Source organism: Doryrhamphus excisus, chromosome 1, assembly GCF_030265055.1.
Source record: "Doryrhamphus excisus isolate RoL2022-K1 chromosome 1, RoL_Dexc_1.0, whole genome shotgun sequence".
NCBI lineage: Eukaryota > Metazoa > Chordata > Actinopteri > Syngnathiformes > Syngnathidae > Doryrhamphus > Doryrhamphus excisus.
In genome coordinates, this window is record NC_080466.1 from 9,994,486 (window position 1) to 10,016,390 (window position 21,905).

General features: G+C 40.3%; 4 protein-coding genes across 10 annotated transcripts in view; 3 read left to right on the forward strand and 1 right to left on the reverse strand.

The window, feature by feature from the left end:
* Positions 1–7,368, forward strand: part of LOC131098063 (protein kinase C beta type-like) — a 40,717-nt gene extending 33,349 nt beyond the window's left edge. For 3 of the 6 annotated variants that reach the window (XM_058045934.1, XM_058045929.1, XM_058045931.1), the window contains one exon: positions 63–4,221. In XM_058045934.1, the coding sequence (XP_057901917.1) occupies positions 63–215 (153 nt within the window). In that variant the 3' untranslated portion in view covers positions 216–4,221. The other 3 variants (XM_058045933.1, XM_058045930.1, XM_058045932.1) reach the window with 3 other exon arrangements.
* A 578-nt stretch (positions 7,369–7,946) lies between these two features.
* On the forward strand, positions 7,947–11,825 carry LOC131131159 (voltage-dependent calcium channel gamma-3 subunit-like). Its single transcript, XM_058075597.1, has 4 exons — positions 7,947–8,390; positions 10,013–10,096; positions 10,756–10,896; positions 10,977–11,825. The coding sequence occupies exons 1-4, from the start codon at positions 8,180–8,182 to the stop codon at positions 11,537–11,539; spliced, it is 999 nt and encodes a 332-aa protein (XP_057931580.1). The 5' UTR covers positions 7,947–8,179; the 3' UTR covers positions 11,540–11,825.
* A 40-nt stretch (positions 11,826–11,865) lies between these two features.
* On the reverse strand, positions 11,866–14,311 carry aptx (aprataxin). Of its 2 annotated transcripts, XM_058089204.1 has the most exons (7): positions 14,082–14,311; positions 13,879–13,925; positions 13,510–13,788; positions 13,028–13,087; positions 12,719–12,945; positions 12,537–12,640; positions 11,869–12,439 (listed from the first exon to the last, which is right to left on the reverse strand). In XM_058089204.1, exons 1-7 carry the CDS (start codon positions 14,209–14,211, stop codon positions 12,285–12,287), a joined length of 1,002 nt encoding a protein of 333 aa, XP_057945187.1. In that variant the 5' UTR covers positions 14,212–14,311; the 3' UTR covers positions 11,869–12,284. The 2 variants fall into 2 exon arrangements, with proteins under 2 accessions (XP_057945188.1, XP_057945187.1); XM_058089205.1 differs by lacking the exon at positions 13,879–13,925 and having other exon boundaries at positions 11,866–12,439.
* Positions 14,241–20,671, forward strand: dnaja1 (DnaJ heat shock protein family (Hsp40) member A1). The gene is made up of 9 exons (XM_058089192.1): positions 14,241–14,411; positions 15,004–15,155; positions 15,252–15,438; positions 15,565–15,669; positions 17,476–17,703; positions 17,774–17,888; positions 19,247–19,362; positions 19,458–19,558; positions 19,630–20,671. Exons 2-9 carry the CDS (start codon positions 15,024–15,026, stop codon positions 19,861–19,863), a joined length of 1,218 nt encoding a protein of 405 aa, XP_057945175.1. The 5' UTR covers positions 14,241–14,411; positions 15,004–15,023; the 3' UTR covers positions 19,864–20,671.
* The last annotated feature ends 1,234 nt before the right edge of the window (positions 20,672–21,905 follow it).

Sequence of the window (21,905 nt, forward strand, 5' to 3'; positions counted from 1 at the left end):
CATTCCGCATCACACTCACACCCATCCCTCCATCTTCTTTCTCTTTTCCTATTCCATGGCAGTGTGGGCGTGACGCAGAGAACTTTGACCGCTTTTTCACACGCCATCCCCCAGAGCTGACTCCCCCAGATCAGGAGCTTATAGCCAACTTGGACCAGGATGAATTCCAAGGCTTCTCATTTCTTAACCCTGAGTACCCTCACTCTATCCACTGACCATGCCACATACATCGATACATATAATCACTGCAGTAGTGAGCCTCCCGTATCAGACAATGTGAGAGTGTCACCATTATGTGCATATCCACGCTGCCAGTTTGACACTTTGGGAAATGAGAGTTCTTAGCAGGGAATCTGCAAAACGTTTATCATGCAGATAGAAATCAGGGCAGTTTGAAGAAATCATCCGAATATCAAGTATGAAGGCACCAGTAATGTCGCTGTGGTAGCCTCTCTCTACTGGATTTATTTCTATCATCAGTGCAGGTGTTGCTCATTTCCTGAATGCGGCATCACTTTAAATAACAATAATGGCAGGTCTGCCTCCCCGTTTAAATGTCATTTTCCATGCGGTATCAGCGTTATTGACGAGTCAATATATCGAGTCACATTTCAAATAATCACAACTGGAAGCAATTTGGGCAAAATGGAGTGCACTACTTGACAGCAACCAGCAGAGGCGCTGTCGATCCAACCAGTTTGTGATCAGCTACTATGAGATCCATCCATACCGACCTCCTCGTTGGTGAACATTATTCATCTCAACACAATACTAGCATGGAAACAGCAGTCTGAACATTCACACAGAGAAAATAGTTTTTCAGAAAAAAATCAATTAATTACTAAATGTCCTCCATCCCTGCTCTGTGCGGTCAGTCTGTGTCTGTTTGGTGGCTTTTGAACGTTGCAGAATTCAACTCCACATTTATTTTAATGACCCAAAAGACCAAAATGTCAGGTACAAGTAAACAATGTAATGAGATCCAGTATGAGAGCTGCAAAATAATTGCATTCATGTGGTTTGCAAAGCATCAGTTATGCAATGGGTGGCATCATTGTCTCTAGTATTTCTTACCGCTCTTGTATTAGCTCTCGTTAGATTGTCAAAGCGCCAAAGTACAGTAGAACTGAGAATCACAAGATTGCAGTCAAACTCTGTGTGCCAATTTAAATCGTAACACATCATCCTTACAATATGCATTGAAACATTTGTGTTTATCAACAACACAATAACCTTCCAAAAGTTGATTTTTCTTATGTCAGGTGACATGTGTGTTTATCGTGAGCCAAGGTGCGTAACAAATGTGTCAAACAGACTCCGAAGGGGGAGGTGGTGCTGCTGTTGTCACGGTTTTGTTCACACACAGAGACAAATGAAGACAGGCAAGCACTTAAAAGCAACCGTGAACAATAGCAGGAAACATGTGAACATTTTTAGATGAATATATCAAATGTATTTGTTGTGGATGAAAGAAAGACAGAAGCTTCTATGGATTGTATAATTGTTCCGTATGACTGGAAATGATAATATACTCACTGGTGACTACCAGGCCAAATCTGCTGTGTCTGCCTTCTTACTGAGCACCGAAAAACTTTAGAAAACTCATTGATGTGTTTTGTGCAAGTAATTATCATTTAAAAATTACAAAAAAAAAATTCAAGTGAGGCAAGGATTTTAATTGAAATGCTGAGAATGTACACAGTAGTACCTCGTTTTTTTTGGTATTAATCCGTTCTAAGTGGTCCGTCAAAAACTGAATACATTTTTCCCATAAGAAACCATGAAAATTCCATTAATCCATTCCAGAAATTCCAGTGTATAAGCCACATGTGCCTGCTTCATAATAATTTCATCTGAATTTTGACTTTATTCTCGAAATGCTAACTTTCTCCACAACCTAATTTTCCAAAACCGTAACTTTGTTCATTGTTTTGTTTTTTTCCTCATAAGAATTCTCTACAGAGTAATGTCTTTTTTCTGTAATATTTCAACTTTATGCCGCTAAAATAACTTTTTTTTCCTTATATTAGTCTATAAGATTCCGACTTTTTCTCGATAGAGTACAATTTTTTATAATTTTTTAAAGTTTTCGTGTTAAATCATATGTCTGGTATGTGCTGTGAGCCAATAAAAAAAAAACAGCCGCAAGTGGCCCCCGGGCTGCACTTTGGAAACCACTGATCTAAGCACTAAAGCTAAAACAAAGTGAAAGTAAATATTTTGCCAAGAAATATTCAAATCATGCCTGCTTCACTCATACAACTAAGCGAAGGACCAGTGTCCTTCCACAGTTCAGCTGGCTGCCCTCAGACAAGACAAGAGGAGGTAAACACTCTTTTTTTTTTTCCCCTTTCTTTTTAATGTGCTCGGCTCACCTCCCTCCCTGTTGTAGGATCTGTTTTTGGATCTTTGTCTGTACCAAAAATGTTCCTCTTTGACACACAGGTCTTTGTCTCTGGTCTCCTTGTATCTGTAACATTCAGTCCAGGGTTGTTTTTTTTCCCCATCTTTTTTTTTTTTTCTGAATGTGTTTACCTGTTTTTGTCACGTTGTTCCCAAACTCGACTCCCACTTCTGAATGATCTAAATGATACTGCAGTCAGTTTCTTCGGTTCCTTTTAAGGCTTGGACACCTCAAACTACATTTGTACTCAAGTCTTACAAGACGGCTTATGATTTTTGTGTGACTTCAGTGGTGTATTACTATTTACCCGAAGTCATCGATAAACTTGTAACCTGAATTTGCCATCTTTGAGATCTTTGATCCTTTTTTATATAGACAATAGAGGCATCATTATTGTCAGAAACCCGCCATTCCACTAAGACTTGGCGACAACTACAGAAAGAACAACATACAAAGGCTACAATCCCACTACACCAGGGGTCTCAAACTCAATTTACTTGGGGGCCACTGGAGCTCGGGTCTGGGTGAGACTGGGCCGCATCAGATTTTCCAAAACCCCCCCCCCCAAAAAAACGCATTTATTAAAAACATTTTTTTAAAAACTTCGCTTTGGTTCCAAATTTCTACAAGAAAAGCTCTGATAAAACATTCCACTGTTCTCAAATATCTTACTTTTTATTTTTCTACACAAAATAAGATTAAAAATAAATAAACAAATCAAGAATAAAGAAAATCAATCAATCAGTAATAAATAAATAAATATTATAATAATAAAACGGCAAATAATAACTTAAGAAACCACATATAATTGGTGGGTACACAAATTATTTTTTTCAGATTAATAGAACAAAGCATTATTAGAGCCCTGTAGACATGACAAAACACGACTATAGTCACATTTATACTCTTTTTATTTACAACATATTGCGCAACTGCAGGGTCTTGAGACACATGCTAACTCGCAAACTAGAGAGCTAGCGACCTAAACGGTAGCCTTCAAGTTATTTCCTTTAAACTTAAATAGCCAAAAACTTACCACTTCCACACGGATAGGGAGGATAACTATTAAGAGTTATTTAACCTTTAACATGAACATTAATCAAACGTAATAATTTTTTCTGGGTACATGATACCATACAGCATCCATATCAAACTTGCGCGGACTGCACTAACATTATACTTTCATATCAAGGCGGGGGCCTCAAACTAGTGGCTGCGTGTTTGAGACCCCTGCACTACACGCTGTCACCTTCCCCTGTCTACACTGCCCCAAAATATGCAGCCTCGACAGTCATCTTGTAGAAACGACAGACAGTCAAACTCGCTTCAAGTGACAGCTACCTCGTTTTTTTATTAATTCAATCCAAAATGTCAGATGAAAACCTATTTTTCCATAAGAAATCATGTAAATAGTGCATGCCGCAACCATGCAAAATAATTACAAATGACAAAGGGATAGTAATTATTGTTGATACAGACTTCCCATAGATTCCCCTGAGATGGAATTCATGTATATCAAAACTGCAAACTTTCTTTGGCTCCATGGCGGGTTATTTTGCAGTCAGAATTGATTAAAAGATGCACGCAACACATAGGATTCATTGTTTGGGCACTCACTTTTTGGCACACGGACTGGTTTATGTGAATCGCTATACAAAAGCAGACAGATCATTATCAAAAATGTCTTTGTGTTGATAAATGGACTCCCCTTTCTTCCTCTCATCACTGTGCTTCAATGGGAGTTTTTTTCCGCTTCCTGTCAGTCTTTGTTTTCTGTTCTCACTGTGGACCAGTAACTCTAAACGTAACCTTTTCCCACTCTGTGGCAGAAATCCCGCCGTGATGTGGGCAACTTCGACAAGGAATTCACCAAGATGGCGGTGGAGTTGACACCGACGGATAAACTCTTCATCATGAATCTGGACCAGAATGAGTTTCAAGGTTTCTCCTACACTAACCCTGAATTTGTTATACAAGTCTGAGAAACTCTCGTGATCGGTCTTTTCATCATCCTCTCAAGTTCCACTACTCCTAAAACCGGACTACTCCCCACTAACACACAAGACTGAAGCGTACAGTGGGATTACACAGTCGGAATGCAAAACTCCACCAAGGTCAAACAAAGATTGGTTGCTAGTTAGCATGCTAATTACTTGTTCATGGAGCATGAAGTAAGGTGTTACCCATTTGCAGCCTGCATCCTGTCTTTTATTGGACCATTCCAAATCTGTCAATAGTAAAATGATATTTTTCAGGGTTTGTCCCTCAGTGATAATACTTTGGGCACTTGAGCCTCAAATATCATCAATAAATATGTGAAATCACGAACTCGCAGTATCAGAGCCCTAACAGAAAGATCTGGCATTCATCTGCCTGTGCCTTTTATACAGTGAAGTGGAGTATTTTCATATGTGTGATATATCAAGTACCTGTTGGAGAGTGACAAAAAAAGGTGACGGGTGTTTAAACTTCACATTCCAGTGTATTCCAGCATTGCAAGCGACCCTTACACAGGCAGTGCCACCGCCTCCGTTACGGCTCTGATACTATCTCTCAAGGTGGAATATTACCGGAATGACTTTACCCCTTCATTCTGTGTAAATGCTGTTTATACAAAACAGTGACACGGAATAAAAAGGCAGAAAAAGCCAGCTTGTACAGGCAGTCCTACAGAATCCTCGAGATTCCAACCTCCTCCCAATTTCCCAAAAGGCTGAAAACCGTAAACACTTCCAATAGAACAAGCCTTTGACTTTTCTTATGTACTGAATTTTTTTAATATAAGTACATTGGCATTGTTTTAATTTACAAATTTTGGATAATTTTGGGACCAGGGTTCAATTCCACCCTCGGCCATCTCTGTGTGGAGTTTGCATGTTCTCCCCGTGCATGTGTGGGTTTTCTCCGGGTACTCCGGTTTCCTCCCACATTCCAAAAACATGCTAGGTTAATTAGCGACTCCAAATTGTCCATAGGTATGAATTTGAGTGTGAATGGTTGTTTGTCTATATGTGCCCTGTGATTGGCTGGCGACCAGTCCAGGGTGTACCCTGCCTCTCGCCCAAAGACAGCTGGGATAGGCTCCAGCACCCCCGGGACCCTCGTGAGGAAAAAGCGGTAGAAAATGAATGAATGAATGGATAATTTTGGTATCAGAAGGACCTGTTATACCAGTTTACCAAAGGCCCTGCGCAGATTATGACATGGCAACACATACAATCTGAAATCTGATTGGACCAAAAAAGTGGTGAAAGCGATGCAGCCAAGAGACACTCAACGAAATGAAGATTAAATTAATACAATTTCACAGAGCAAATACTAGAATTTATGTAGGCCAATTATCAATCTATAGAGGTTGGAAATCAGAGTATTTGACAGTGGAAGATTGACAAAACCGCCTCTATTTTTTTCCACCTTTTGTCCATTTCACTGTTCTGTGTAAAAAGCACTCAGGCTCTGTGATAGATAAAATAAGGGCCGTCTTTTTTGGAATCAGAAGTCTCTGTTCGACATCCATAATGACTGTAGTTGCATTGGTTTCTGTCACGGTATTGACACCAGAATTGGCACCTCTGTAGTAAGTTTTGTGGAAAATCAGTCACATGGGTTTGTGTGATGTTGCTAACTCAACAACCAACCAACAAACGTGATTATACTTCTCACTTTAATGCTTGGCGGAGGTAAAAAAAAAAAAAAAAATGTGTTCAAGAGCTCCATGTCAGCCATGTCAATACGTAGGGCATCAGTGAACATGTCACTGTATTGCTATCGATCCACTGCATGTTTATTGTTTTGGTTGCTCCACAGCCCGTCAAAGTCGGGTCATGAACATTCCATAATCAATATGTCATGTATGTACGTGCTCACACACACATAACATATGCAAGCATGCACATGTACGTGCAGGTTATGTGGTACGAATGCATTGTCTTCCAAATGAGCCCTTTTATCGCGATGACGTTGGACAACCTGTGTTCTTACTCAAAGTCATGTCCATTTCTTTTTCATACCGGCTACCCACTACTGTTCAAAGTCATATGAATACATAATTAAGTGTAATACTACAATATTTACTGACGGTTTACTTTTTAAATGCGCTTAAATAATACACAATACAATACAATTGACCCCACTTACTGTATGTGGACTATTCCTTTGATTATCTTTTATTATTCTCTATTAGTACTATTTATTATTTTCCTTATGCCAAAGTTACAAGTAAAGTAAGTTTTGTTTATGTCGACAACCGCTTGTGTCAATGTCAGTCAGCCAGTAATGAGGATAAACCAGAGAAAATGAATGAATGTATTAACTCCAGATATCGGCTTCGGGTCAGAGCATAGGTCGTGTGAGGTCACGTGAAAAGGGCTTATTGATACAAAGAGAAATCCAAATGGGATTTCGGCAGAGATATCGAACATGTGTCTTTCTCCTGGCGTAATCTCTCCTCTGTGACTTAGTGGTGTGTGGTTTGTGGTGCCGCTCCTCTATGCATGCCATACTGTATCTGTGGGTACAAGTAGTCCTATACAATTTTACTTTGCACACACCAGAGGAGAGTTTGGGCCTACTGATGCCAGTCAGTCACAAGGACTGTGTGTGGAATTAACATATAAAGTAGTTGTAAATTATTTATTCTGTATGTGTTTCTGTGTATGTGTAAATAGGAATGGGCTCTATAGCTAGAAAAAGTGGTTTTCATGTTCCCACATACAGTTCCACAACCTTTCCATTTGCCAGCCAAGCACCGTCTGTTGATTTATTTTCTTGATTTATTTCCATCCTTACTCGTCCCTTGCCCTCAGGAATAGGTAGAAGAGGGAAACATTAAAGTCTACTATGCAAAAGGCAGCAAGATGGGAACGGGGTGACGAGGAGGGGGCCGACTTTTCTAATAAATCAACCTAAAAGATATTGTGTAACTGCATGCGCCTCATTACCCGCGCGTGAGACAACATTAAAGTTAAAAATATCAACAGTTCACTGACTCTGCTTCTTGTATTTTATTCTGTTAAATGGGACCTATTATTCTCATTTTTTGGCCCTTTGTTTTGAGTTGTGGACTCCTATAGAGCAGCTACACACAATAACCAGCACAGAAAGGTTTCTAGTTCTTCCAGAATCTGCACCTATTCAGTTGTATTTCTTTGGATTTCATGGTTCCAGCGAAAACGGTCTGTTTTCATTTTAATTCCACATTTTAATTCTAACCATAACCCTAACCCTAACCCCCCTAACCCATAACCCTAACCAATGACCCTAACCCCCAACCCTAACCCCCTAACCATAACCCTAACCAATGACCCTAACCCCCAACCTAACCCCTAACCTAACCCTATCCCCTAACCCTAACCTCCCTACCCCTAAACCTAACCCTAACCGCCTAACCCTAACCCCCCTAACCCCCTAACCCCAACTCCTAACCCTACCCCTACCCCTAACCCTACCCTAACACCCCAACCCACTCACCACGCCTCCCCCAGGGTGACCCGCCCGTGCTGTGGTCAGTGTGATGCATGTGCATCATAATAGGTCATGTGCACATAGTGAGAGGTTGATGCTTTAGTGGGAACAACTCCTGTGTCTGTCGTGAGCTGTGGGTTCATCTCTACAGACAGAAAGTCGACTTTGAGACCAGATCCACAATGTCTACCTCCAGAGGATGCAAAGAAAAGTTCAGTATCATCCAGCCAAATGGATCCAAGCTGAGATAAAGACACTGTGCCGGATGTTTTGAGGAACTAACTGATCTTCCACAGTTTGAGAGAAAGGAGGATGAGGCTATGTAACCGGGGGATGATGATGCTGCTGACCACGGCGGGAGCTTTCTGCGCCTTTAGCCTCATGACCATTGCTGTGGGCACCGACTACTGGCTGTACTCGCGTGGGATGTGCCGCTCCAAGAACGTTGGGGATAATGAGACAGTCAGGAAGAACGAGGAAGTGCTGACCCACTCTGGTCTGTGGAGGACCTGCTGCACTGAAGGTAACAGGATTTTTGTGTTATTTTTTCTTCATTTATTATTTATTTTACTGCTCAAATTCAGCTGAATCATAATAACTGACCATTGACCCTAAAGGGCTCTGTCATCCACTCACCAGCCACAAACTTTGCTACGTCTACGTCTACGTTCCTTCATACAGTATGCTCAGGTTTGACTGACACTGTCAGAGGAGTAGAAATTCAACAATACATTTATCAATTATTTAAAATAGCATATTTATACTGTTAATCCAAATTGAACATCTTTATTTGTGGTTGTTCCCTTTGTTGTTAAGCTAAGCTGGTTTTAACGGCTGGGTAACGTAACATGGAGCAGACATTGATGTGAATGTGTGTGTGTGTGTGTTCATTGAGTGCCCAATTTCTCAGTTTAACAGCATTAAATGGTACGTGAAAGGTGTGTTCAGGTATTACACACACACACAATGCTTTTCTATGTCGTTGTCATCCAATGAGTTTGGTTTTGGTAACCATGGTGATGGACTTGCGTCATCAATACTGGTTCAATCTGCACTGTACATAGGGACATATTCATCAATATATCCCTGTGTGTGTGTGTGTGTGTGTGTGTGCAAACATTAAAAGGGATTCACAGGTCAAAGGTCCTTGTGAGGGAAAAAAGCTAACGCAACAACATTGAACAAAAATATATACGTTTTAATGCTTGTTGGCTAAAAATTGCTAACTATATTTTGTCTCACTCCTATTTCTTTGCATTTCGAAGCTCTACTTTGAACCAAAATATAAATTCTTGCCATTTTTCTTAAAATTTTGATTGGGAGTATATACTGTATATACTATATACATATACAAATTGTATATACTGTATGTACAGTATATACTGTATGTATGGAAACTGCTGAAAGTGAGTCTACTTCTACTCAACTTTTACTGTGATAATGTGTGACGGACGCATGATACAATGGAGCACTTCTATGGGTGTCATCACATTTTTTACCCTGCCTCACATTGGCGCCCTTCAGTAGTGACGTCACAAAAGACCTAAACCGAAGAAAATAATGTCTTGCACAACATTGTGACTCACGGCAATATTGTGACGCCACAGTGAGTCGCTAGAGGGCGCTAATATTCGAATGTGCTGCCTACTTTCTTCCTGCATTATGTAAACTACACCCTACTAGCATGTGCAAGTACACTAGTTATGCTGCTTGTCAGTTTATGATGGCTAATGTTAGTTATCATTGTATGTATAGCTTATCATAACTACAATATGAAATATGCAAATTGTTGACGCGCAATGGACATGTATGTGAATACCAGCTACCTGTGAGTGACCAATCATCTTCTTCGGTCTGAACAACAATATACACCAATTTTTATGCAATTTAACTTCTAAAATATAGGCATTTTTAGTAAATCTTACAAAAAAGGGTCTGTCCTCTGAAGCATAACGTCCACCAAAGCAGAGAAATCAATACTGAAGTCCATCAGACTGTGCACATCCCATTAAGCATTATTCAAGTCACCATTAGAGAGGCATAGAGCATACAAAGCAAAGTTTATTGGGTCAATGTATGTCATGTTGTAAAGTACCACAGAACAATGTACTGTTAAACACTGTGAAATTATTTTCTTTTCTGTAGGAACATTCCGAGGTGTTTGCAAAGATATTGATCATTTTGCTGAAGATGCAGATTATGAGCAAGATGCTGCAGAATATTTGCTACGTGAGTACCACATAGCTTTCTGATAGACACCTCCTTTTATATGAATTAGGCCATTAAGACACATACGTTATTCATAATGATAAAATGAAGGTACATTTTGAAACATTTTAACAATAAAAAAATGAATAGACATAATAAATAACAGGCAGCACAAATGAGTACCTATATAATTGTGTCTGACTTACACTCAAGTATGGTATGGTGGTGGCGGCATGAGTGCTGCTGGCACCGGAAAGCTGTGGTTCATTGAGGGAAACATGAACTCGAAAATATTGGGACACTGTGAAGCAGAGAAAAGTGTACAGCTCTGATGAATTCCACGCCCAAGAGGATTAAGGCAGTTCTAGAACAATGTTGCTCACACTAAATATTGACACTTTGGATGCAACTGGACATGTTCATTATAAGGTGTACTCACTTGTGTTGCCAGCAAGTTAGACAATAATAGATATGTGTTGACGTATTTTAAGACAGTAAATCTATACTGCTGTACAAACTGTACCCTACTTTATATCCAAGACTGATTTCTACAGTATTGAGAAGATATAACGCAGTGCTTGCTGAAATGTGAGAAGTACTGTATTGGAAAAACAGCACCATCTAGTGGAGGCTACTAGTTTAGCATAGGCCTCTGTAGCTAAAACAGCTATTCCTCCCAGGCGCTGTGCGTGCATCCAGCCTCTTCCCCATCCTTAGCGTGGGCTTGTTGTTCCTCGGAGGTGTGTGCGTGGCGGCCAGCGAGTTCTATAAATCACAGTACAATGTCATTCTCACAGCAGGCATTCTTTTCGTCTCTGCAGGTCAGTGATGACATGACATGTATTCACCATCACACTCACGTGCTTCTCCCCCAGCTCATTGTCTGCCTCATCCTCCATAGGTCTCAGTAACATCATTGGCATCATCGTATACATATCAGCCAACTCGGGAGACCCCAGCCAGAGCGACAACAAGAAGAGTTACTCTTACGGCTGGTCCTTTTACTTTGGAGCACTTTCATTTGTGTTGGCGGAGATGGTTGGCGTCCTGGCGGTGCATGTGTTCATCGAGAAGCACAGGCAACTGCGTACTAAAGGACGACCGTCCCTTACCAAACCGCCAGTCTCTCGCAGCTCGTCACACTCCCGCAACCGTTACTACCAGAACCGTCCTCGCAGGTACAGCAACAGGAGCAACCACAGCATTGCAGACTCCACCTCAAACTCCTTACGGGCATCCCTGGTGAGAGAGCCGTCTCTCTCATCCGGGTCAAAGGTCGTCGACTCGGCAGGTTTGCCACCACCGTTGACGGTGAGCTCAGAGTTTATGCTCTACACGCTGACCTCTCCATTGAAAGACGGTAAAAGTGACATGGTGTTGGATGGTTTAACCATGGGAGCTCAGGACAACACGGACATGCTGTCTGGGAACTGTGCTGCCAGTAGAAGAATCACTCCAGTCTGAGGGTTTTTCTTCCTGACAACGTTTGGAAAACATTCATTCACAAGACACTAAGGCTGGTCTACACACAATGCAGTAGGCGTGATCAATTCCCCACTTCTTTTCCACTAGCTTAGAGGAACTTGCTGGAATGTTACAGAAATGCTACAGTGTGTTTAGCAGGAGTTGGACTACCAACTTGATGTGTTGTCTCAGGCATCATTGAACATTAGTGGAGCTTTGTGGAATCGGCTATAAAATCTGTTTGAATGTTGTTGGAATTTGCATAAATAAATATTTTATTTTTCAACATGAAGTCTTTTTTATTTTGTCTGTCTGGTTACTCAGATATTCACATTTTATGTGATGTCATTTTTGGGACACCCTGTATGTTTGTTCCTACATGGTCAGATGCTCTTGAGTGCTTCCAAGCGGAGGAAGTGTTTATTCACTTCATATTCTTCATTTATACACTCTTATCCATCCATTTTCTATGCCGCTTATCCTTACTAGGGTCATTGGTAGAGGCGGGGTATAACTTTGGTATCTGCGCTGGGCTTTACACCAATAAAGTTGGATCAGTGTGAACACACAGTCCAAAGTACATAACACATTTGCATATTCAGAGGGAGGATTTGACATGGATGTTTTGCTTGGTTACCTCCAACACAAAACTGCAATGTAGGCTGTTTTTATTAAAGAAAAAAGATGGACACCCATGACCAAAATGACTGTGTGAGGTATTATGTTGCGTTTGAGAGCACCCCACTCAGCTGGGAAAGTGAGACTTCAGATGTTGTTTCAGAGTTGGTATAGTGGGAAGCTCTTTGCAACACAGGTGGCAGCGTAGGGGTAATTTCAACAACTCACTGGTGCCTTCTTTGACTGTAACGTGTCCATCTGTTTCGAGCATACTGATCACATCTGCAGAGAAAGAGCAAAAAAACATTTAAAAAAAAACATATTAGGTACAGGTAACTTTCGGGAACTTGTTAATTACAGCAAAAGACATTTATTTCACCTTGAGAATCAATAAAGTACTCTGTTGTGAACGAGTTCCAGTGCTTTTTGTTCTTCAGGCAAGGAGAGTCAAAATCTTGGCTGATCACATGGAGGTGCACATGACTGAAAGAGGACATTTTTTTATGTGTGCATATGATAGCGTTTAAGTTTCAACACTATGATGGTAATAGCATGTCTTACCTCATACTGGGAATAGCGTGGTAGCCACTACGGAAGTTTAGGGAGCTTGCATGTGGGCACCGTTGCACCATCTGGTCAGCCACTTTGTGCATGTGCTCTAGCAGGCTACAGTGCTCCTTGCGCAGGGCCTTCAGGCTAGTAATAGACTCCCATGGCAGGACCAGCCAATGGTAACGTGCCTTGGGGTATTTGTCTTTGATGACCACTACTTTATTGTCCTTATACACCTACAAGAACAATTCAGAGATGAAGATGACATAATTGCACAATCAAATTCATAAACAAATAAATTTAAGACTAAAAAAGCACCTGCATGTTGGGGTCTTGCATTGAAGCCTTCAGCCCTTGGCTCCAATGTCCAACACTTTCCTGCAACAGATTTACTTGTTTAAATTTAGTCATTAAAATTAGTCATTACAATTACCATACTTCCTCAAAATTGTGACCTCAACTATAATAGATGTCCCGTTTAAGTGCCACTTAAAGCAAATATACAAATACTTTTTCTTGCTTGAGAAATCAATAAGATCGCTGTAATTACTTTTACGGTGATACCCGACACCGCCAAGGGTCATGGTAGACATCACAATCATCAGAGCAGAGGCGGCATCTGTAAAGCTGAAGTTTACAGTGGCTAATTATGTGGACAGAGGCTGTAACTCAATGATAATTAGAATGTAATATATATACCCATTCTTATTTATCTGAGGAAAAATATATACAAATATATAATGTAAATATAGGTATAAAAAAAACACAAGACATTTTCAAGTGTAACAGTTGTTTCTTACCTTTATATCCCTCGACTCTCCGGTTCTGACAGAACTATCCAATTGTTCTGTTTGCCTGGCTGCTTTGACACTCGGAGCCTCTGAGTGGCTTTCCTTATCCAATGAAGACACCTGAAGTGGTCTTTTGTAGGTGCCAGCAATATCCCTGCTGTCTTCCTTGAATTGCACAGTGTAGGGGTACATCTGGTTGACAATGTAAAGCAATTGGCCAGGCTTCATTTTCACCTCCTTCCCATGACCCACCACCTCAGAGTCTATGCAGGTGGGGTTGACGCCCAACTTTGGAAGAACAATGACAAGAAAGAAACATCTATCAGTGATTTAGCAATATGCAATTATTCAATCCCCTTACGTTTTGTTTTGTCTTACCTGCTTAACTTTGACAAAGCATTTGTTGCATTCTGCTGTCAACTCGACTGGTTGTACAGGTATAACATTTGAATTAGTAGTTTAAATGTAAACAACTTCAATGACATACAGTATAGATCTTTTATGGTCAAATTAACCCTAACTTTAGCTTATCTGCTGCAGTGGTAGCTACTTACTGGCAAATAATAATTGTTTGTATTTACCTTGCTCCCTAGAGCATTTTTTGTCTTTAATAGTCGTTTCCGGCCCTCGACCCAAAATAACTGGCTGAAGATGAGGCAACATAATTGGTTTATGTGTTTCCTCTTGACTGACAAGCCAACAGGCAGGCATTTTATCATTTTATGTAGACGAAAACAGTTAAGAGTTTAGCGCTTTAGCAACTAGCACACACACTTGCTGCTTTATTGTGGACCGCTTAAGTCGCACGATGATGACGTCAATGCAGTGCTCTTCTCATGGCTGGGAGAACATTCTGGAATTTTATGTCTTCGCTCGACTTTTTGGCTGTTTAACTTGTTCCGTTTATTAAGGTTGGTCCCGAATGTTATAGTCACACGCGTTTTGTGAATGTTTGTGTCACAATTCCGTCAATGGCAAAACGTTACAAATATTACCATGGGAGCTTAGATAGCATGTTAGCATTAGCTGTGCTATCATTGTATGCAGGGCCGATTAGCCTATAGTCACACGTTGTTGCTATTAAACACTATTGGATATTCGTTGATAAAGGACTATTTTTGGCTGATGCTCAAAGCATTTATGAGTGTATTGGCGTTTGGGGATCATCTAAATAAATACGACGTCACTAAATAAGATAACGTGTTAGATAAGCGGGTGTCATTGCACCAATGGTGTCTGTTTCTTTTCTTTTGGAGGTATAGTTTAAAAACAACTGTTTTAGTTAGCTACTGTAAATGACCAATATGTGATGTGACAAAGTAAAAGCTTACACGATTTTTGTGAGACTAAACACTGGAACATTGTTGCATCTAATGGTGTGGGGCCACTTTCACTTATCATCGGAATTTGTAAAGAGAAACATGATCAAAACCGCATTTAAAAAAAAGTGTATTTCCATGGGTACAATAATTGCATGTTTTCTGTACATCCGTTTCTTCCAAGGTTATCATCTCAAGGCAAACATGGTGAAGGAAACCGGTTTCTATGACATTTTGGGTGTGAAACCTAATGCTAGTCCTGATGAACTCAAAAGGGCTTATCGCAAACTTGCTCTAAAATATCATCCTGACAAAAATCCAACAGAAGGAGAGAAGGTAAGAAGTGGGCAGCTGTTTTTGGCTCATTGTCCATATTAGTAACCCTCACTTGTATAGTTTTCATGTTATTTGTTTTTGACATATCCTCTGTAGTTCAAGCAGATATCACAGGCATACGAAGTGTTGTCCGATGCTAAGAAAAGAGACATTTATGACCGTGGAGGAGAAAAGGCCATAAAAGAAGGAGGTCCAGGTGGTGGCGGAGGAAACTTTGCATCCCCAATGGACATATTTGACTTGTTTTTTGGAGGTGGGAGCCGGATGCACAGAGAGAGGAAAGGTATAGAGACTTGTATATTTCATATTTCTTTGTTTACTTCTGCACTGTGATTCTGTGCTCGTACAATGTCACCGGGTACTAAAGGAAAAAAAATAATCCTTTGTGAATTTCTCCCTCCCACTGCAGGGAAGAACATTGTGCACCAGATTTCAGTGACATTGGAAGATCTTTACAATGGAGCTACAAGGAAATTGTCTGTTCAGAAGAATGCCATTTGTGAGAGATGTGAAGGTACACCTTAACCTATGATCTTATACGGGCGTTGAGGTTCTTTAGTGGCGGATTGGTTAAAATTGTAGAGAGGGTTAAATAAAATATACAGTATGTATCTGTATGAAATCACAGTAATGGTTGACAAAAGAATGACAAAAGCAACGGTGGGCAGCATAGCCACTAACTGTATAGTTATTTTAGGCAGTTAGAAATGGTAAGAAAGCTTACTACTGAATAACTACTACTGAATACACACTAACGTCCTGTAAATGCCCTGGATCTTTAATTATCTAAACAGCAAAGAGAACAGATTAACCAAAAGTACACAATAACTGGAGGCTGTTATTTCCCAGATGTCATTCATTCATTAATGGGCTTCGTGGGTGCTGGAGCTTATCCCAGCTGTCTTCAGGCAAGGGGCGGGGTCAAAGGGCACATGTAGACAAACAACCATTCACACTCACATTCATGCCTATGGATTATTTGGAGTCACCAATTAACCTAGCATGTTTTTGGAATGTGGGAGGAAACCGCAGTCCCCGGAGAAAATCCATGCATGCTCTGGGAGAACATGCAAACTCCACACAGCCAAGGCGGAGCGTGGAATTGAATTCGGGTCTCCTAGCTCTGAGGCCTGCGCGCTAACCACTCTTCATCGTGTAGCCTTTTCCAAATGTCATTCTTCACAATGATTTTGAGCGTATGAGTACATGGAATGGAAAACATAGTTCTCTTTGACCACATTGTCATTTATTAACAGGTGTATTGCACAAGACAGCCGCAAGAGAATCAATGTTGTAACATCAGCGCAAACTGCTCAGCCAGCCTTAATACAGCGAATAAGTTCATAGCAAACAACAGTGCGACGTGTAGCGCGCGCGCGAGAGTGTTGCAACTGAGTAGCGCAACCAACATTTTACAGAGCATACAGACTTTACTGTGGCTGAGAAATGCAAAACACTTTAACATGTGAGAAAACAAATGAGCCAAAGTTGAAACAAATGAACATTTGAGCCAAAGTCTAAACAAATGAACATTTCGTAAGAACTTAACAAAAGTTTTTGCATTACCAAAAGACGAAACATGTTCCAATCACACAAACCAAAAAGGGAATGTACCAAAGGCAAGATTGACAGGATTGGGGACCAATAATGGTGCATGTCATTCAGTTGATTTCATCTAAATATGTGAGTGTGGTGTGTTGAATTAAGAACAGCATATGGTTGAAAACATGCGATTTAAACAGTGAATGATTATCTTCCTTGTCAGACATGAGTGTTCGAAGTGAAAGTAACACTTGGAGTAGTCTGTATGAATACATATTTGTATGTGTCCTATTGTAATGTCTCGGTAACTATGCAGTCACGATTCTTAATAGGTATCATTGTCTGTGAAATATTTGTTTTAAACAGCCGAAGATGAGGCTATAACTTTGATACATTGCATCATGGGTTCCAATACGGCTGCTGCAGAGTTCTCTTCTCCGTCTTTTGTTATTTTTCAGTTTTATTTTACTCGGCCACTGTAAGAAGTACGTGAAGCTGATGAATGTTGACCACACATGATACTTCAAATATAGTTATTGCTGTCTTGAGTTCATAAAATAACTACATCCAGTGGTTGCCTACAGCCACAGCTGTCAATGCCAATGTTTTTGGACTTGACACTAATGAAAGACGTTGGCAGTTATTTGCTTTTGGGAACTTCACAGCTGGAGACAATGGGGCTAATGAAATAGAGGTGTAATTCTGAACATTTACTGTGTGGTGGGGCAAACTGGAGAAGATGGTCTCATTTACATCTAATTTAATGTTCAATTGTCAGGTCGTGGCAGTCGTAAAGGGGCAGCCCAAATGTGCATGACGTGCCATGGTACGGGCATGCAGGTGCGCGTGCACCAACTCTTGCCAGGTATGGTCCAGCAGGTGTCCACGGTGTGTCACAGCTGTCAAGGCCAGGGACAGCGAATCAGCCAAAAGGACCGCTGCAAAGCCTGTGCAGGTCGGAAGATCCTGCGACAGAAGAAGATCTTGGAGGTCCACATCGACAAGGGTGCGAAGTCAATCAAATGTAATTGCATGGTATGTAAGGTGAAAATAAAGTCTTAATGTGATGTGCGCAGGGATGAGAGATGGGCAGAAGATAATGTTCCATGGAGAGGGAGACCAGGAGCCTGGACTTGAGCCAGGTGACATCATCATTGTTCTGGACCAACAGGAGCATCCACGTTTCATCAGGTACCATAATCTTTTTGTAAGAAGTATTTTGCTATATAAAGATTGCATTGGGAGAACCACAGTTTTGGGGGAATCATTCACAATCCTTATGTGAAACAGGAACAGGTTCCTTTCCCTTTTCTGTGCATTCAAATGACAGAAAATGAGTTGATATGAGCTACCTAACAATGGATGTCACGGGAGGTACCTATTTTGACACTAAAGGCCGAACAAAACAACTCAAAACGGCAATCTTTCCCATTTACGCAACTGACCTGTATATTAACTAAGCTACAGCAATATTGTTATTGTATATTGTTATTGTAGTAAAAAAAACAACAAAAAAACCTTAAACTGTATTATGGAAAGCAGGAAGTGAACTTACTGATTGTAAAAGTACCAGATGGAGGGGTAGGATTTAATAAGCTTTGCTTCTTCCTACTCCTTTTGGACATGTGGAACTGTGAACTGATTATGTGATGCACTCAATTGTAATCTGATGCATGTTCAAATGAAATAAAACCATTACCATAGTGTATCTGGAGGAGTAACACAATTCCTCGCTGGACGCTCATCTCGGTATCACTCACAGATACGTAGCTCTTAATTTTGCGAAGATAAGCAGCAAGATACTGTAAGTATTACATGTTGTCATCAATGTGCCTGTTAGTGGGTGATCACAGCACGTATACCAAATGATAAAACAGTATTTTTTGTTTTGTAGAGGGCTTTATAGTAGAAATGGGAATCTCCCAATGACGTGCATTTTTAGCTAGTTCATACTAACTTGTTTTCTTGTGTATGGGAACAGTAGTGTCACAATGCCCCACCCCAGTTTCTCTTCTTCTTGATGTCTGTGTTTCTTCTTGCTCCGGTCTGGCCGCTCCAAATTTGCATAACAAAAACATCCAATAACGGCAAATAAAATTTCATAGTACAGGGAAGTTGTAGCTTACACCTTTCCTGACACAGAGCAAATTTGTTTAGCAAGTAAGGGCATTTAGAGCAACAATACCATCTGCCCCAATGGCCGCACGGGACACAAAAAAATAAAATTATTTGCAAAAGGTGGAAGTGATGTAGGTCCCATGCAAAACCGATCGTGTTACCTGTACAGATTGTGTAACAGCCGTTTTGTTTACCTAGCTAACAGGATGCTATCAAAGAAGGACGTTTTCCGATATAAAAAACATACATTAAGAACAGTTGGAGTCATGCAATGTATTAACTCAACAAGACACGTACCTTATTGTACACTAACTGGAGAATGCACACCAACCGAGGCAAAATTGTGTACATGGTAACCGGGGCGAATGCTATTTGAGGTTTGTCTACGGAGACAACATTTAACTAAACTTCCTTTTTGCTGTGGTTTCCAGGAGAGGAGAGGATTTGACCATGTCGATGGAGTTACAGCTAGTAGAAGCTTTGTGTGGTTTTCAGAAGCCCGTTGTGACACTTGACAACCGCACCCTCCTCATCACCTCCCACCCTGGTGAGTCTGGTGGAATTTGAACTAGACTCACTTGGCACCTTGTAAGAACCTTCATAAAAAGTCATATCATTAATCTAAAACTTGGCTCGCCACAGGGGAACTGATCAAACCCGGAGACACAAAGTGCGTCTGCAATGAGGGGATGCCAATGCATCGCCGCCCCTTTGAGAAAGGCCGACTCATTATTCACTTTACTGTAAGAGACACCTTCACACATACGTACACTTACAGCACTCATAGAAATCGGAATCCACGTCCATCCTCTAGGTGGTGTTTCCAAAAGCCAACTTCCTCCCAAAGAACAAACTGAAGGAGCTGGAGCGCTACCTCCCAGTCAAGGTGGATGCCGGGCAGCCGGAGAGCATGGACGATGACCTCTACATCTACGCTGACCTGGAGGACTGTGACCTGGAGAACAGGAAGCGACACAGGCATCAGCACTACTACATGGATGAAGATGACTATGCCAGCACTGGAGGTGTTCAGTGTCAGACATCTTAAACATTAACATTAATGTTCCAAAAGCCCAAACCTTCATCTTCTAAACGTAAGCGCCTTTTTGGGAAGAATCTCATGCACTTTTTTTTTTTTGTCTTACATTTCCCAATTGTCAAGCTGAATGACAAAACTGTCCATTTTTTGATTGAGCGCTGATGGACTTTTTGTTGTTACTGCAGTGACACTGTGACAAAGACAAGGACTAACAAATCTTATGTGTCTGAATAAGGCTGCTTCAGGCAGTAGCATTCAAATGTAATGCCAATATGAGTATAAAATAACCCTTTTTTAGTATTACTAAATCGCTCGTCGTCGTAAACCTCTCGTGTGTTAAATACATCACTTGTATGTGTGGGTGGGTGTGTGTGTGTTAACTTGAAGTGTCCATGCTGACTTAATTTCATGCCATTTTATGCTATTTTACCCTATAAAAGGGCTATTTTCTAAATATTTAATAATTTTAAAACAGTGATCTACAAAGCTAGGCTCTGGTACTTTGTTTTTAAATAATACAAATTTATAAGAGTGTCAGTTTTGGTTAACATGCAATGTGAATTGCTGTCACTGTGTTAAAAAAGAAAACCTGCTGTTCCAGCAGACTATAAGGTGTAGAGACACCTCAGACATTATAGCAACCTTTAAAACAGTAGCATGTTATTGACATTAGGGACCAACATCTGGATTTTAATCAAAGGAGAGTGAAAGATGTGTTCAATTGTCATGTAAACTGACTTGTTGTAACTGCCAAGATGGTAGGTGAGGGCTGCTGTGTGTGCAGCTCATACCTCAATAAAGTGATTGTTTTAAGACACTTGATGATGTAATAATTTGGATGTAATCATCTGTTCTCTATAGCTTCAAAGACTATGCATATTTGAAAGGCATTTAGTGTTGCCTGCTTGACTTTTATTTGCTCGTTTATATCTCTGTGCTATTTGTCGTAGTTATAATATAAATACAGACATATTCACGACCAATCTGAGAAAAGGGTATGTAGGCGATTCAGACCACAGTCTCTGGCACGGACCAGGAGACTACCACTATGAGCGCTGTCATATGTGTTATGATTATCATTGTTATTAATGACACACTTAACAGTTATTGTTGGATATTTTATCTGGTTTTATGCTCTTCCTGGCACTTTTGCTTAGGCATTTTCTTCAAATATATTTACTTGTAGTTAAAAAAAATTCGAATCAGTATTACTTCAACGTTCTGGAATGGCCATCTCAGTCCCCACACCTGAATTTTATTGAAAATATGTGGTGTGATATATAGCGGGTTGTCCATGCTTTGAAACCATCAAACCTGACTCATGTTTTGGAAAGCGTAATAGTCAAAAATACCTTTAACCAGAATCTAGACCCTCTTTGGAAGCTATAGGAAGCATTTAGTTCTGCAAAAGGAGGATCTTTTTAATATGGATGTCATTTTTTGTTGGGGTGCCCAAATTAATGCACCCCCTACCTTTTCACTTCTCATCTATCACCGTGTTTCGTGCTATATGATATATTCAACTGAAATTCCTGATCCCAAAAAAAAATTTTTTTTTTAGGAAAATCTATAAAATTATCAGGGGTGCCCAAACTCTTTCATACCACCAATGAAATTGTCAATTTCACACTGTTTTTGTCTTTTTTTGTAAACTTTTAGTAATAACCATTTCTGACAAGCAAAGTTACACACATTTCAAATAAGAGTTGCAACAGTGAGACAGCAGAGAAATATGTCATGTTAAGTATATTTCCATTAAACACCAGAGCTTCACTGAGATTGATCTGTTGTCATGCAAATGCTAAAATACCTTTGGGTGTCATATTTAGCACTGAGGTAGCATGCAGACACAGTAAGGGCTAAACAAACCCGTACAAAATAAACAGTTTTAAAAGGGGCATTAGAAACAAACAACAAAAAGGGAAATAAAATATTCCTGATTCTATTTGTTTATGTCCAAACGAGACAATTTCCATTATTTGTCACAAAAGTTCACCATCATGCATTTTCTATACAATACAGATAACAAAATGGTGGTGACAATGAATCCA